This window comes from Halichondria panicea, chromosome 4 (assembly GCF_963675165.1).
Source record: "Halichondria panicea chromosome 4, odHalPani1.1, whole genome shotgun sequence".
In the NCBI taxonomy this organism is placed as follows: domain Eukaryota; kingdom Metazoa; phylum Porifera; class Demospongiae; order Suberitida; family Halichondriidae; genus Halichondria; species Halichondria panicea.
This window is the reverse complement of record NC_087380.1, coordinates 6,504,170-6,519,614: the sequence shown is the minus strand read 5'-3', so window position 1 is coordinate 6,519,614 and position 15,445 is coordinate 6,504,170. Positions and strand designations below refer to the sequence as shown.

The following is a 15,445-nucleotide window of genomic DNA, read 5'->3' as shown; positions in this document are numbered from 1 at the left end:
GGATACGGACTGAATCAGTAAATAAATATATATAATTATATCAGCACAATTTCTTAGAAGTGTTCCAATGTTGATCAGATATATTTAAGTACAACTATAATTATACTCACCTATTTTGGTATTCTATATACTCTTTATAGACTGGATGCACTGTATGTCACATAGATTTGATGCAAGTATATAGTCTCCAATTGATAGACGGGATGTTAAAGTCTTTGCCAATGATCACTGGGCATGATTCTGAATATGAAAAAATCGTTGATAGAGAGTTCCTGAGGAATGTTAGGTGGATGTTGGACGAGCTTGGAGGTCGATAGAAGACTCACTAGCATTTTTAGCTGATGGTGTAGGGTAACTTATTTCCACCCATATAGGAGTTCACTCTGACAGTCGGTTTCGAGGTCGTGGAGCCTTGTTGCAGGGATGTTGTTACGAACCAGAAACATATTATAATCCCTCCCCCTTACCAATTTCTGTCTCTCCTGAAGACAGAATGATTGGGGACCATTAGTTTTGTATCTGTGTGTTTCTGTGACAGCGATAATATCAATGTTTTCTCCTGCGTGAAGATCTCGTAGTTTGTTTGCAACACTCCTAGCATTAAACAATAATTATGCCTGACTTCGTGGAATGGAGTGAATAGTTGACGCTGTTTGAGGAGGAGTTGAGAGTTGTGGAGAGATGGTGGGTAGGTGATGTTGCATCCATTGATGTGCTCGGAGATAATGTGGTGGTAGTATCCCTATATAAGGTAGTGCATCCGAGTAGCATTCAGTTCAGTGATTACAGCACCATGCAGGCTCGGTCAGACTTTGAAAGACTGTCATATTTTTTGTCATCCATGTCTAGACACTTGGTGTGATATCAGCAGCAGCAGTGTTCACACTGAGGTTGGTTTACTTGCATAGACAAAGTACACAGTGACACACACTGCAGTGCTGTGGCTCTGGCTGTTGGTAGTCTCGTGGACCAGCCGATATATTATCGTCTGGCAAATTACACATGAGCTACTTGTGCAGCGGTCTAAGTGGCTGTTTACATTGATAATTGGTTAGTGGGTGGAGGACGGATGTGTGAAACCACATAATTAGATTTGCCAAATCTACTTTAGCTAGCGGTGCAGCTGTGCGGTTTCACAACTTACTACAAACACTTATCAGCCACTTAGAGCGCCACGATATTTGTGGCGCGGTCAACACAACTCTGTACGGTGAAATTGGCCAGACCCTTATTCAGGGTCTGGGTCCGCGAGACTAGGCTGTTGGCTGCATTTATTGGCCGGTACAGAACCCGCTAGCAAATTGGACCCCGCTGCTCCACTCCTATTACCACGCCCATTATTTAATTTCACTTCCGGTATTTCTCTTTTAGTGTGTTTCTCTTTTAGTGGCCTAACACGTGTTCGGTTGAGCAGATGGCTTGCAGTAGTTTGAAAATCTTAGGAGCATCCTGGGGAACCGCTGATGTCACTGCTAAAATATGGAGCATGGTGAAAAAAAATAGTCTCTTTGTGAAAGCAGAAAAGGCAACTTTTGGCCCTGACCCTATGCCTGGCCATCATAAGTCTCTTGTTGTGTGCTACTTAGATGGATCTCAAGAACCATGCCTTGCTATTGCAAAAGAGAATGAATCGATTAATGTTTCATTAAAGGCCAGATATCATAAAGATCAGCTCTCTTCCGATTGGCAAACGGAGGTTTCGGCAGCGTCTTCTCGCAATCCTGGTAAGAAAGAAACTATCACCATTCTGGGAGCTGTGTGGGGAGTCAAGGATGTTACGAAGCATGCTCGATTGCTTGTTCAAGGCAGTAAAAAGGAGTTTAAGCAGCTTGCAACGAATAAAGCATGGGAGGATGGTTGGCCTCGTGTGGTGAAGACCCTTGTCGTTTTCTATCAGTACTCTGAAATTCCGATGATGAGTGTTGTTAGGGAGACGGAAACAATGCATTTTGTAATTTCACCACCTCTCTTCATCCTTGGTGCAGCATACGGGCTGGAACCGGTGACGCAGCAAGTTCGAGATCTCGTCAAAAATCGTCAGCTTGACTTGATACCTAATATGATTCTCCCAGACAACTGGTTCAGGAACTACAAGAGCTTTGTGATGGTCTACCAATTTGGTGATGAAAAACCTCAGCTGTTTATTTCCGATGAATTCAAGAAGATCAGCATCCGCTATGAGCAAAAGGAGCAAGAAGAAGTGAAAATCAATCCCGACCAACTTTTGATTCTCGGAGCTGCTTATGGATTGAATGATGTGACGACCAAGGTAAAATCTTCTGTCTATGAAAACGAATTGGTCACTCTTGTCAATAATACGTTATTTGGCGATGCCAGTTGGAAATTGTCTTCAAAGACACTGGTTGTTGTCTATCAATACGGAAGCAGCCCACCAGTTGTCTCCATCACTCAGGAGCTCAAAAAAGTCGAAATAACGAAGATACTACCACCAACCTATGGAGGGCTTGTTGACGCAAGAAGCTTGGTGGATAACAATGATATCATTTTTCTCCTTGCTGTAAACAGCAAGTACGTGACATGCATGCCCAACAGTGACAAGCTTGGAGCTGTTGCCGAAAGTTCTAGCTGCATTGAATTCATAATCGTGCAGCCTGATTCTCTTGGACCGTTCTTCCTCAAAACCAAATCTTCGCAGGTCTGTGCAGTGGATAAAGATGGCTACCTTATCTTGAAGGACGAACAGGAAGCAGCACCTTTGAGTTTAATGCTAATGCTCTCAACAACCGGCAAAGTTCAACTTGCTACAACTGACAACAAATTCGTTCGACTTGCTGAAAACGATTTTTTGAAAGCAGATACTACTGAGCATTTTAGTGCCCTGACATCTTTTCAGCTGGCAATCGACTGTTGTGCAAATCTTCAGCGACTTCCAAGCAATGATCAGGAAAGTCCAGATCTGTGGCTCTCATTTGTGTGGCAAGTGACCGAGGGATTTTTTCTGGCACTTGGCCTCGAACCGTTCCTACATACTTCCTCACCTAGCATTGGACTGCTCCATCTGATCCAAGGCAATCAAAATGCCAACAAAGCCAGGCTGACCCTCAGGGAAGAGCTACGACTCACAACAAGTGTGACGAAAGCTGTTAGCTCAGCTATTCACTTTTTGAAGGTTCTCTGGAAGGAGGGAATCTTGTGGAAGGTGTTTAAATTCGTACGACTTCAAGAAGGTGTGATAATCTACACTGAAATCTTCGCTCGCGTAATCCAAGTCATACTTCTTCCTGAAGCTGAAGCAACTCTTTTACTTGCTGGCTTTACTACTTGGGCGTTACAGCTGATCGATACCAGCAAGAAACTTTAAGATCTGTAGACTGACGAAACTTATACCAATCATAGTGATTACTTTATGAACTTTTATACATACATACACGGTTTTATAAGGATTGATATAGCTATACAGTTACAGTTTTAGTTTTGTAATTAGTGATTAGTTTATACATACACGATTGATATGATGTGTATATATATAGCTAGAGTTTTAGCTTTTTTAGTTTTATGATCCAGAGTTTACAACAAAATGTTGGTTGTATACAAGAAGTAAAAAGCTGTAGTTTATAATATAGCTATTTAGCTACAAGCAAAAAGACAGTGATAACGATAATATTACATACATGCCATGCATGCTTACCCTGAAAATCATTACCCCCACACACGTTAATTGACATTCCACAGTCCATGCACATGATATTGAGGTATAAGATTTTTTTTTTTTTTTTAATAATGAAACATGTGATGATAAAGTAGTGAGTGAGGGCAAAGTGGGGGTAGAATAAATTAAAAATTAGATAAAAATAAATTAAGATAAAATAAATAAAAATAAATAAAAAATGACTAAGTGAGTCCATCTAGAGCAGGAGGCAGAGTGGGGGCTCTGTGAATCAGCATAGACGCACATGCGCATATGCTGCCCCGCCACAAAGCCAAGCTGACTCTGCCAAAAAGGTGTTTAGTTGTGTCCGTATCTCGGTCGGCACCTGATCGGAGACGAATCGATCGGCCGATGACTTGAATTGTCGAGATGAAATCCTTGGCCAGACCTCCAAGAGTTTCAGCAACAAGAGGGACACATGTCAGACCTGCATTGCGGCAGCTCTGAAGGTTAGAAGCCAGCTTGTGCTGGACTCCCACTTGGAGAGCGTGCCCCTGGGTATGCGCAGCTACTGACAGTGTGAGGGGCTGGAGAGGAGAGATGACGTGGATGTCGAGAGCGGCTGGATACGGTATACATTTTTCCAACGATTATCTCCAGAGAAATTATAATTAAACTTAGGTGACTCATTATACCAACATTTTTACCTTATCACTTATTTTTAGTTTTCCTAAGTCCTGCGAAGCTCTGTTTGTGCACTGAGAAAGGCTCTAAACCTCCAGCGCATGCTGACTGTCTCTAAAGAGTGCTGACCTTTTTTTAGGTACAATGCAGAGTCTGTCCCGCTTGAGTCCTGCCTTGCCACTAGAACCCCCCCTGACAAGAATACTAGATCCGCCACTGTTCCTATACAGCTGTTCGCATAGACCTTGCAAAATACTAACCGCATAGCCATTACCACAAAACCGCAAAACCACCATACAATGTACGTTGCTATGCAAACAACATGTAGCCTGATCAATGATAGCTTCTAGAACTGGGTACTTTTTGAGGGCTAATATTTTCACAAAAATGGCTAATCTGCGAGACCCCCTCGAAAATTTGCTACAAAGTGGTATCAATAATATGCTCTTTATCTACTCTTGGTGGTATGAAACTTACATACAAATTATGCGGGTGAGGATTTGAAGGCTAGGACTTGCATACCAACAAGATAAAGCTACTAATCTGACACATGATCATGAGTCGATTGTCACAAGCTCCTGCATGGGCTGTCAGCTAGTTTTAATCTTTGTCTCAGACTCTCAGCTCTGTATAGATAAGCAGCGTGCGTGCATGCTGGTGGGAGTGGTGCATCAAACTATATAGCCTCGAGACCAGGCCGATTAAACGGCCTGGTCTCTATTGCATGGGTGATAGTGCACATGCGCAAACTGAGTTCCCCAGAATCTGGGGAATTCGTTCACGTTAGTAAACCTTTGTAAAATTATACCGTAAACTAGTTTGTTTACTAGTTTCTTTCCGTATTATTTTTAACAAATACTTGTCTCCTGTGGCTTTACGCCCTCTATTGTGTTGTCAAGAAGGCTTACACACTTGTCTAAAGCCAAAAGAGGCTCTCTACGATGGTCCTATGGTTGCAGTTGGAAGCACAAAGTCAAAGACTTGCCATAGTCTGTCAGAAACCCTTTTAAGTCTTTAAACTCTGTCTCCTGTGAAGCTGTGGCTTATGTTCTCTATTGCGTTGTCGAGAAGATTTACACACTATTCTGAAACCAGAAAAGAGGCTCACATCTACCTCTACGATGACCCTATGGTTGCAGTTAGAAGCACAAAGTCAAAGACTTGCCATAGTCTGTCAGAAACCCAGTTCAAAACATGATGACCATACAACCATCATAGAGGTAGATGAGAGCCTCTTCTGGCTTTGTGTGCAAGCCTTCTCAACACAACACCATAGAGAAGGCCACAGCTAGTTAGCTAGCTAGGCTATAAAAAGCTTCATATAGTACATGGGCGTGGACGGCCACGCCTATAATTAATTACCCATGCAATAGGTACCAGGCCGTATTTTAATCGGCCTGGATTCGAGGCTACAAACTATATAACTATGTATAATAATTATTATACGTTTATGACAAATTAAAATATCATGTAGATCTAGATCAAACACAGTTACTAACGATTGATGACACTAAAAGAATTGAGTCTTATATAAAATTAAATTTAGTTGCATTTCAACAGTTTAATAGTTCTTATGATTTTCGCTTCCAGACCATGGCTGTCTTGTTGCCCACGGCAGCCGTCAGCTTCAAATCAAAACTGTACACGAATGAAATGAATGGTTAACACACACACACACACACACACACACACACACACACCACACACACACACACACATGCCCACTCCCCACACACTTGAGGTATCCCAAAGGCAGCTGCAGAACTACACTGGAACCCCTGTTAACACCAGTTGCTATATAACAGCCAGGCACCCAGGTCCCAATTTGTGTACAAAACAACCCCTTAACAAAGGCCACCTCTGTATAAAGACCAGAATATTTTTCCCCAAAGGTGTCCGTTATAGACAGAGGCGTAGGAAGCAATTTTGCATTGGTCAGGCATTATTGCGCAAACAGATAGTTATTACTATGAACTTTGAACTCAATCATAGATTGTGATGTCATCAGATTCTAAATAGTGCCAGTTTTTGTAGCCGGTAGCTAAGCAGAATTTAGCTAGACGACAAGAGACTACCGGTATACCGGTACCGTAGACTACATCTATAAAGACAAGCTATAAAGCTAGAAATATTGGTCAGGCATTTGCCTGGGCTGCCCCCCTGCTCCTACGCCACTGATAGAGGGGTTCCACTGTATTACGCAGGCATATTCAACTAGACACTTTTAAGTGCTAACTTTAATGCATGTCTGTAGCTAGTGTGTGCAATGTGCACATGCATTGAACGACAACATTTCGAGGCCGAGATCACATAATTATTTCTTGCCAGATCCTATGTACACATCCTTATACACATGTACACATACATCACACAGGTGGCTTATATAAGAGTATCCACTAAAACACACCTCTTCCCGATGACATCTCCAACCTTGGTTTCGTCCCACTTGCTATCTGGGTTTGTGAGGAATATGACCACACCCCCTGACACCACAGCCTCCCACAGTTTGAGTAGCCACCCCCTCGGCTCACTCAGACGATCAATGAACTCAAACACAGCCACATCGTAGCCCTCAATCTCATTGGGGATCCACGTCAGCTACAGGGGGAGGACGGAGTTGTTCATTAGTGTCTAAATTGTGATACCGTATACAGTAAGACTCTCGTTAATCCGGTCACCCGTTGGATTTTGTTAGCATAGCTAAGGGTAGCTATCAGTATGCTATCAGACAGGGCTAACCTTCAAACGAACTGTACGTACAACTGAGTTACTACAACTATACATTCCTTGTTCTATCTATTTAGCAGTCGATACCAGGCCCTCTTCTTTTTACAAGCCTGATTGTGTTGCGAACTCTCACATTTGCGAAAGAGTCTCGCATTGAGGTAACCAAACGACAATATGCAGTAACTCAACAAGAATGTGTAGTTACAATACACGTTTAAAGTGAACAATCACTAAACAAAAAACCGCAAATTAGAGTCCATTAACACAGAGATTGCTCGTGCATTACATTAATTTACTTCGCCATTATCACCAGACAACACTCACTTGAATGAAGGTCACATTCTCTGGCTTGGTTCCAGCTGGCACTGTAGCTGTCCTTCCCTCTCTGTACTGGACCAACCCTCCAGACTGTACCCTGAGGGCAGCATCGATAAACCTCCCACAATAGTCCACAGCCTTGAGCGTGTCAAAGACCTTGGTGAGGAGGAAGGAATTGAGACCAGTACCACAACCAAACTGAATAGCATTGGCCGTCCCACAGCCTTGCTCCTTCACTGTCTTGTCAATGAACTCTACTAGACTGGCCGAGTTGTCCTAGGAGGAATGTGTGCGGGAGGTGGGGAGAAGTTAGTATAGCAAAGAGTGATGTTAATATTCAAACCTACGTATACAAACAGATAGTATCAAGGTGGTCGCTGTACGAACACCTAGAACAGGCAACTCAAGCCAATAGACCACTTAAAAATGACCACAACCCAAAATTGAAAGGAATACTTTGAAAGTAGTGAAACATCAACACAAACACACCTGTCCTCCATACTCAAGTGCGAGTTGTTCCTGTAGTTTGTCCTCAGTCTCAAAGTGGTACTGTTTGTTAGTACTCTCCACTGAAGCCGTCTCCAGATCCACTCCGGGAGTGGTCACTGGGTTGTCTGCAATCATGAGGGTAGAACAGTGTCTACACGTGAACACCAACAATCGTGTCTGAGTATACAGAACAAGTAACAGCTGACGTGGAACTTCCAATGGGTTATAGGTTTAGGTTTAGCCCAACTACATGCAAATCCATGTTTTGTGGGGACAACTTCAGTTCTGCTTCCACAATCCCTCTATGGTATAAGATCTTCTTACCTGACACTCCAGCCCCGAGCACGAACACCTCCACATTGCACACCCTCACCGGAGTGGGCTCAGCCGAACGAACCAATCGGAATCCAGCGTGCTGAAAGAAATGACGACGGAAAGCAAACCTGGCGAATCGCGAGGCCTCGTGTCCAGTAGAGATCCAGGAGCCACCCTTGAGAGTTGAGGGATAATGGGGAAGGGGGGGGAGGGGGAGGTACCGGGATTGGGAGGGAATGAACATAAAAGCATGGAAATAGATGGATTTTAAGCTATGGAGAGATTCGGTTAACATGGCACATAATGAAAGGGTTTTCCCAGTTAAGGAATCTGTGTTTTAGATATACGCTCAAGGCTACGTAGCTAGGTTTGCCACGGTCGTCAGAACTTTGAAGCTGTTTTTGTGTGGGAGAACCCTTTCATTAATTCAACGAACCCTTCATATGACATACACCAAGTACAGTACTAAGTGTAATTCGATATGCTTACCCTCACCGCCAAAAGTAGACACGCCTCAACGGACATAAATTATACCACTAATAAGCAAATTCTAAGAGCTAGGAGTTGAGGGAAGAATGAGAGTTGCTCGAGTAGTTAATATCTACAAGTCAGTGTTTAGGGGTGGAAATGGGTGGATGTGCGAACGTCACAGTGTGAAATTGATGTATATATACACACAGCACACTATAAAATATAAGAGAATGCACTCAAGGCTACTAGCTAGGTTGCCATCGTTTACAGAATTTTGATTTACACGAAGCTGTTCTCGTGGGGGAGAACCCTTTCCATTAACTCACTACGAGGCCTTTAATTATGACATACACTGAATGCACTACAAACGTATTTTACATAGTGTACCAGTATTTTATATGCTTTCCCTCACCGTCAAAGGTAGACACCTCAACGAAAATCAAATATACCACTAATAAGCAAATTCTAAGAGCTAGGAGTTGAGGGAAGAATGAGAGTTGCTCGAGTAGTTAATATCTACAAGTCAGTGTTTAGGGGTGGAAATGGGTGGATGTGCAAATGTCACAGTGTGGAATTGATGTATATAGATGTAGTATACACACAGTACACTGTTACACTAAATACAAGAAAATGCACTCAAGGCTATGTGCTAGGTAGCCACCGTTAACAGAATTTTGATTTACATGAAGCTGTTTTCGTGGGGGCCGGAGAACCCTTTCTAACGAGGCCTTTAATTACGACATACACGGAATGCACTACAAAAATATTTTACATAGTGTACCAGTATTTTATATGCTTTCCCTCACCGTCAAAGGTAGACACCTCAACGAAAATCAAATATACCACTAATAAGCAAATTCTAAGAGCTAGGAGTTGAGGGAAGAATGAGAGTTGCTCGAGTAGTTAATATCTACAAGTCAGTGTTTAGGGTGGAAATGGGTGGATGTGCGAACGTCACAGTATGAAATGGTATATATGTAATAGTACACACAGCACATTGCTATGTAGGTATCGCATAGGTACAAAAACATCAATAATATAAAAGTAGGCTTAATTCTTCTACGAGGACTATACTGCACTGGGACTATAATGCACTGGGAATATAGTGCACTGCATGCAAAAGCCACTCTTGCAGGCATTTAAATTGAAAGCGCGGTTGATTGACTTTTTCAGCGTTACTTCATTTCCCAGAAAAATACCAGCAATTAATTGTCTCACCAAGATCATATTGTGTCTACCGTCGAAACAAGGGGAGGAAAAATCGTCATAAAGATAAGTGGTTTTGAATCCTGGAAGGCCGTTGAAATGGTCTTCTGTCCAGTGCCAGACGTTACCAAACACATCGTAAAATCCCATGGAATTAGCAGGGTACATGTTGACAGGCTGTGGGGGGTGGGTAGTGTGTGTGGGGGGATACAGGTAATATAAGTGACATGGCATGGAGTAAACGTGTGCTCAGTAAATCCAAATCTATTGTCAATGTATAGTGTATAGTGTATAGATGAACAGTGTCATGACAACACAACTCACAGTGGATGATCCGTACTTGAGATTGGAGTTGGAATGGTGTTCGCTGTTGAAGGCACTAGGGTCACATGACACATCACATGATGGATTCTACATGAACGGAAACAGAGGTCAAGCACACAAGCACACATAGAATATAGCCTATAATTTTGGACACCAAGATTTTTATTGACTGCATGGCTTAATTGAATGAATGACAACAGGAACTCCTGATAATACGTATAGATGGACTATATAAGTGCATTTGAAGGCAGTCTGGGTATGGTATAGGGGTAGACAGGAATCATGCTTATGTACCTCATATCCTCTCATTCGGTGGTGTTCCGCCTCAGTGGGTAGTCTGTACTCTGACCCCTTCCAGGTGCAGTAGGCCCTGGCCTCGTGATAGTTAACGTCCACTGGCCAGTACAAAGGCATCTCTAACACATCAAACATCGCACGGTACCTGTCGAGGCAACAAAGGGAAAGATAGAAGAGTAATACAACAAGATCTCACACAATGATAATATTCACTACGATACAAGTACATGCATGTTTGAGAGACGCGGCCTACTAACACCTCAGCAAATTCAACCATGTCTATATAGTGTTGCATTAAAAGTACTTGCAAAAACTGGAAATCTGTCATGAGAAAGTCTTTCTAAAGCACTATAACTACCGTATAGCGCGAAATTTTCGAGGGGCTTAATTTTCGCGGATTTCGTGGGTTAGAATTCTACACGAAAATTAAGTCCACAAAAAGTGTTCTTTAATTAGAATTACCTGCTATCATGCAAAGATTTAAAGGCGTGGCTTCCGGTAAGCAGCTATTCCGCGAACATTGTGCAACGAAATGGTTTTTAGAGGCCAATCCACGAAATATAAGTGCCTCGAAAATTTCGCGCTATACGGTATATAAGAGCGGCCTCTGATTCGCTAAAAATACTGTATAGTGCTTTATGAGAAATTTCCTGACACGATAGTAGTAATTATACACCTGTATGTACCGTGAAACTGCCACTTACATGTACTTGCACTTGGTTGGTTTCCCATTAGAAGTCCCGTTGCTTCCTTCCTGGTGTAGAGTGCTGTCTCCATTGACAACAGTACCGTTAGAAGTCCCGTTGCTTCCTTCTTTGTGTGGAGTGCTGTCTCCATTGACAACAGTGCCATTAGAAGTCCCGTTGCTTCCTTCCTTGTGTGGAGTGCTGTCTCCATTGGCAATAGTGCAGTGAGAGTACGAGGCTAGCTCCGCCCCACAGCCGGACTTGCACCCCTCCCCACACACCCAGAAGGCCGGGTGGTTAGCACCACGAAACTCTAGCCACTTCCAACCTTTCGAAGCAGAGGAAACAAGTAATAGAAGAAACTATACAATGTTATTACATGCACTACTATCAATTAGCGTGGGTGGCTTAATTTACATTCCAATAATTAATCGGTAAGGGCTGAAAAGGACTATGAAGACAATACTCCTTTCCATTTAAGAAGCAGCGCGACGTTGTACGTCATCAGCTCCAGAGTGTGAAATGAAGTATTTACATTGCGGTAAAAATGTAAAACATGCGTGATCATTGCATTACCTGCATGCCTACTGTATCCTGTTATCTATTTAGAGGCCTTATCTGTTGCTAGGATACTTTAGTGGTAACTTTGGAATTGTAGTTGCTTGCAAAACTTGCACATTGGAAAACAAGCTTTGTATACTTTAAAAGTTGATAACAGGATACAGGTAGGCGGTTATGCAATGCTCAAGATCACAGGATCATTGCAATGCAAAACACTCAGTTCACACTCTCAAATGTACTCTATAGCTGATGATCTCACGTTTAAGTATACAGGTAATTGGCTTCATAGAAAGGAGTATTGCAGATTGGTTGTTGTCCTGTTCAAGGTTACAGTGTTGAATTACACTATTATACTATCTGTGGTCAACTTTGATGAGCACATTGCAATAGCTATACAAACCCTGTAATTAACTACATGTATACTGGAGGCCTATATAACGCTTGTAACTATAGTGTAATTCAACACTCTACTGCATGGAATATAGGCAACCCGCCTACATAACAATATGGACTTAACAACTTGAAGCTAAGTACACACCAAGCACCTACCCTCCTCTGTCCACAACTCTGGTTTGCTGTAGCCTCCATCATTGACAAACTCCAGAAACTCCTCATTGCTCACCAGATACTGGGAACTCTCAAACTCTGGTACTCTGCAAGGGGATGTGCATGCATATCTCGCATTAGTTTTTGGCTCTGAATATCGCACAGTGGCACTAGATAATTATATGGTTTTAAGGCTCTGAGTTAATCATTGAAATGGTCTTTGAGTTGCTAAGTAAGTCTTACATTGATAGCACATACATACACACAGGTCCTAGAACCAAACGGTTCTGTGTACACTGCATGTATATACATCACACACTAGAACTATTGGGACATGTACATATAAGACTTACTCAGCCTGGTGTCGCCCGTACTCGTTGTCCCAGCCGAATGAGGGAAAGTCCTGGGGTTTTCCCACAACCACCCTCCCAGCCGGCACCTTGACGAACTTGTTGGGGCCAGGGGGAGTGCCTGGATATGTACATTCATGACAATAATTATACGGTAGAATTGACATAATGTGTGATGTGTACACACACACAGTGTCTCTAGCGTGCACAGTTATGCTATGGATAGTTATGTAACAACTTTAATTAACTGTGCATGCTGTATTAGGAAACTGCTAATGGTAATCATGGCAACATCCCACCATAGGATATGAGTACATGCATGCCGACTTGTGCAAGGGCTCTTAGCAACTACAATCATACCACACACACACTCACCAGCAGTGGGAGGGGCATAGGTCCAGTTATCTGGCTTCTTGAGGACGTCCACTGGCAGCTGGCGAATGAGCACCGAGGAGGTCTCAATATGAACCCTGCAAAAGGACATTAATATAATTATACAGTTCTGAAGTTCAGAATCTTTGGTCAGAGAAACTGTGTCTTAATTGTACATGCCATAAAGTGATGCAAATTCCTACAAAATTAAAAATGAAATTCATGTTGGTGGCTATCATTATTGACAAAACACAATGCAACAAGGCCACAAACACACAATGAATGCATGATGCCGGCCACTAAAATTCGATGCGGGCAGATCGCCCAAAACATGAATTTCATTAACTAGTACGAGACTGGCTATATAATTATATACAGTGTACTGAGTGATGAGTTTTATAAGTACTAGCAGCTCTAGCTCTCACCTCTCATGCTCCATCCCCATGAACACTGCCCACTGTAAGAGAGGGAGAGAGAGGAGGAGACCATTGTGAACAATAAACACTGAATCTGATTGAGGGTGATAAATTGCTAAGGTCCTGAGAAACATCCCATTGTTGAGGTCACTACACTATTAAGATACAACACCACAAATATATTTAATGTAGGAAATCACCATGGATATAGAGTATGTTACAAAGAGCACAACTGTTGATACACCTCTCAAGCCAACCAATGTACACTCTCAACAAGGCTACAGCCCTAGTAATAATCATGACTACAAAGATACACTAGATGTATACCGTATAGCGCGAAATTTTCGAGGGGCTTAATTTTCGCGGATTTCGTGGGTTAGAATTCTACACGAAAATTAAGTCCACAAAAAGTGTTCTTTAATTAGAATTACCTGCTATCATGCAAAGATTTAAAGGCGTGGCTTCCGGTAAGCTGTCATTCCGCGAACATTGTGCAACGAAATGGTTTTTAGAGGCCAATCCACGAAATATAAGTGCCTCGAAAATTTCGCGCTATACGGTATATAACTGCATGTATGTTTGGTGATCACTGACAAACTGCTCAAACAATCACACCCACTCCACCCACTCACCCAGGGGCTGTCATGAGTGACTGGTAGCTGGAGGGATGTGCTGTCAATGACATCATCAATCACGCCTCGTACTTTATCACGGTAACTCAATACATCGTGAACATTGGGCCATTGGAACGACCCACCCATGCGATAGTTCTCCTGTGTGAGAGAATACTTAGATACACCATGGAAGTCAACATCCTGTCTATACATACTGAGAATTGTAACAGGTGATCAAAATACAAATTATGAGCACATTAAAGGACCCCCAAGGGTATTTTGTTAGTACAGCAGCGGGTGATTATTGTAACACTGTCTGTGGTCTCATAGCAACCTCTCACCGTGTCATCCCATGACATTTCATCCACTCCGGTTTCAAACAGCTTCTCAAATTCAAAATCAACACGTTCCTGTAATGTATGAGTGAGGTGAATAAAGTGGCTTCACACTCACCACTCTTTAATAGAACACAGATGGCTTAAACATGTTGTTACACAATTAACACAGTTTGCAAGTGGTATTTATAGGTTAAGTGCTGTGTTACCGTATATTGGGTAAAAAATAGGTGGTCTCTTACAGTGACTAGTCCTGCCAACATGAGCTTGTTGATGTACACGCTCGACGGATGGGAGAGGTAGAAAACGAGGGGAAGACGAAGCCGATCAGGACATCTGTACAAGTACTTCTCATCTGTGCAAGAAAGTCATTATATTATGTAAAAAGAATAGCTAAAGGAATGCTATAAATCATATTGTGTACATGTAAATTATACACGTAAGAGTGGCAATTTTATACTAACACCTCAATGAATTTTGTTGCAAGAATCTGCATAAAGGATGGGTGTGGTGGTACTTGAGATGTTGGTATTGTCATATCTAGATTGTACAAACCAACGAACCTTGAATAGAAGAGAATAGTAACTCGTCCAAGTCATAGGTGTTCTTGAAATACTCTTTGATCTCTCTGTAGAAAGAGCTCAACAATAATAATTATATATATGGATGCTAGGTCACCTTTTGGTGCAATTGGAGAGGTCACATTGTTTGAGAGTCTTGAACTGGTAGTCAGCCCACTTCCCAGCTAGGGACAGCTGCTTAGCCTTTACAGGGTCGCTAGAGGGAGCTGGTTTCTCTACTTTCGGAACAGGCATCTTCAGATAAGCACTTAATATTCGCACAGAACAGAGAATAATAATTATGCAACTTTCTATTGCATTGTGCAGTTGTCTTTGTAATTAACACAAACACAGGAAGTGAATTTGTGATGAGAAGCGCATGCGCAGTGTATAACTATTAACATAACACGGGGTTAAAAAGAAACTCTATCATGCTATATATCAGTGTACATCGATATACATCAATACCTACCTATAGTTATAATAATTATAGCTTAGCCACTAGGTATATATAAAAGTACAATATGATCATAGTATATATACATGTACATGCAGACATAGTAC

At 42.1% G+C, this 15,445-nt stretch overlaps 2 protein-coding genes across 2 annotated transcripts; one reads left to right on the top strand and one right to left on the bottom strand.

Annotated features, from left to right (window-relative positions):
* The first annotated feature begins 1,368 nt into the window (after positions 1-1,368).
* On the top strand, positions 1,369-3,547 carry LOC135334446 (uncharacterized). Its single transcript, XM_064529599.1, has one exon. The coding sequence runs from the start codon at positions 1,415-1,417 to the stop codon at positions 3,320-3,322; it is 1,908 nt and encodes a 635-aa protein (XP_064385669.1). The 5' UTR covers positions 1,369-1,414; the 3' UTR covers positions 3,323-3,547.
* Positions 3,548-5,741: 2,194 nt separating this feature from the next.
* Positions 5,742-15,230, bottom strand: LOC135334567 (uncharacterized). The gene is made up of 18 exons (XM_064529791.1): positions 15,000-15,230; positions 14,885-14,949; positions 14,564-14,676; positions 14,328-14,396; positions 14,005-14,145; positions 13,382-13,413; positions 12,960-13,054; positions 12,588-12,705; positions 12,238-12,341; positions 11,146-11,455; positions 10,439-10,586; positions 10,145-10,231; positions 9,833-9,997; positions 8,153-8,318; positions 7,829-7,953; positions 7,346-7,615; positions 6,702-6,892; positions 5,742-5,932 (listed from the first exon to the last, which is right to left on the bottom strand). The coding sequence occupies exons 1-18, from the start codon at positions 15,134-15,136 to the stop codon at positions 5,866-5,868; spliced, it is 2,403 nt and encodes an 800-aa protein (XP_064385861.1). The 5' UTR covers positions 15,137-15,230; the 3' UTR covers positions 5,742-5,865.
* Between the last annotated feature and the right edge of the window lie 215 nt (positions 15,231-15,445).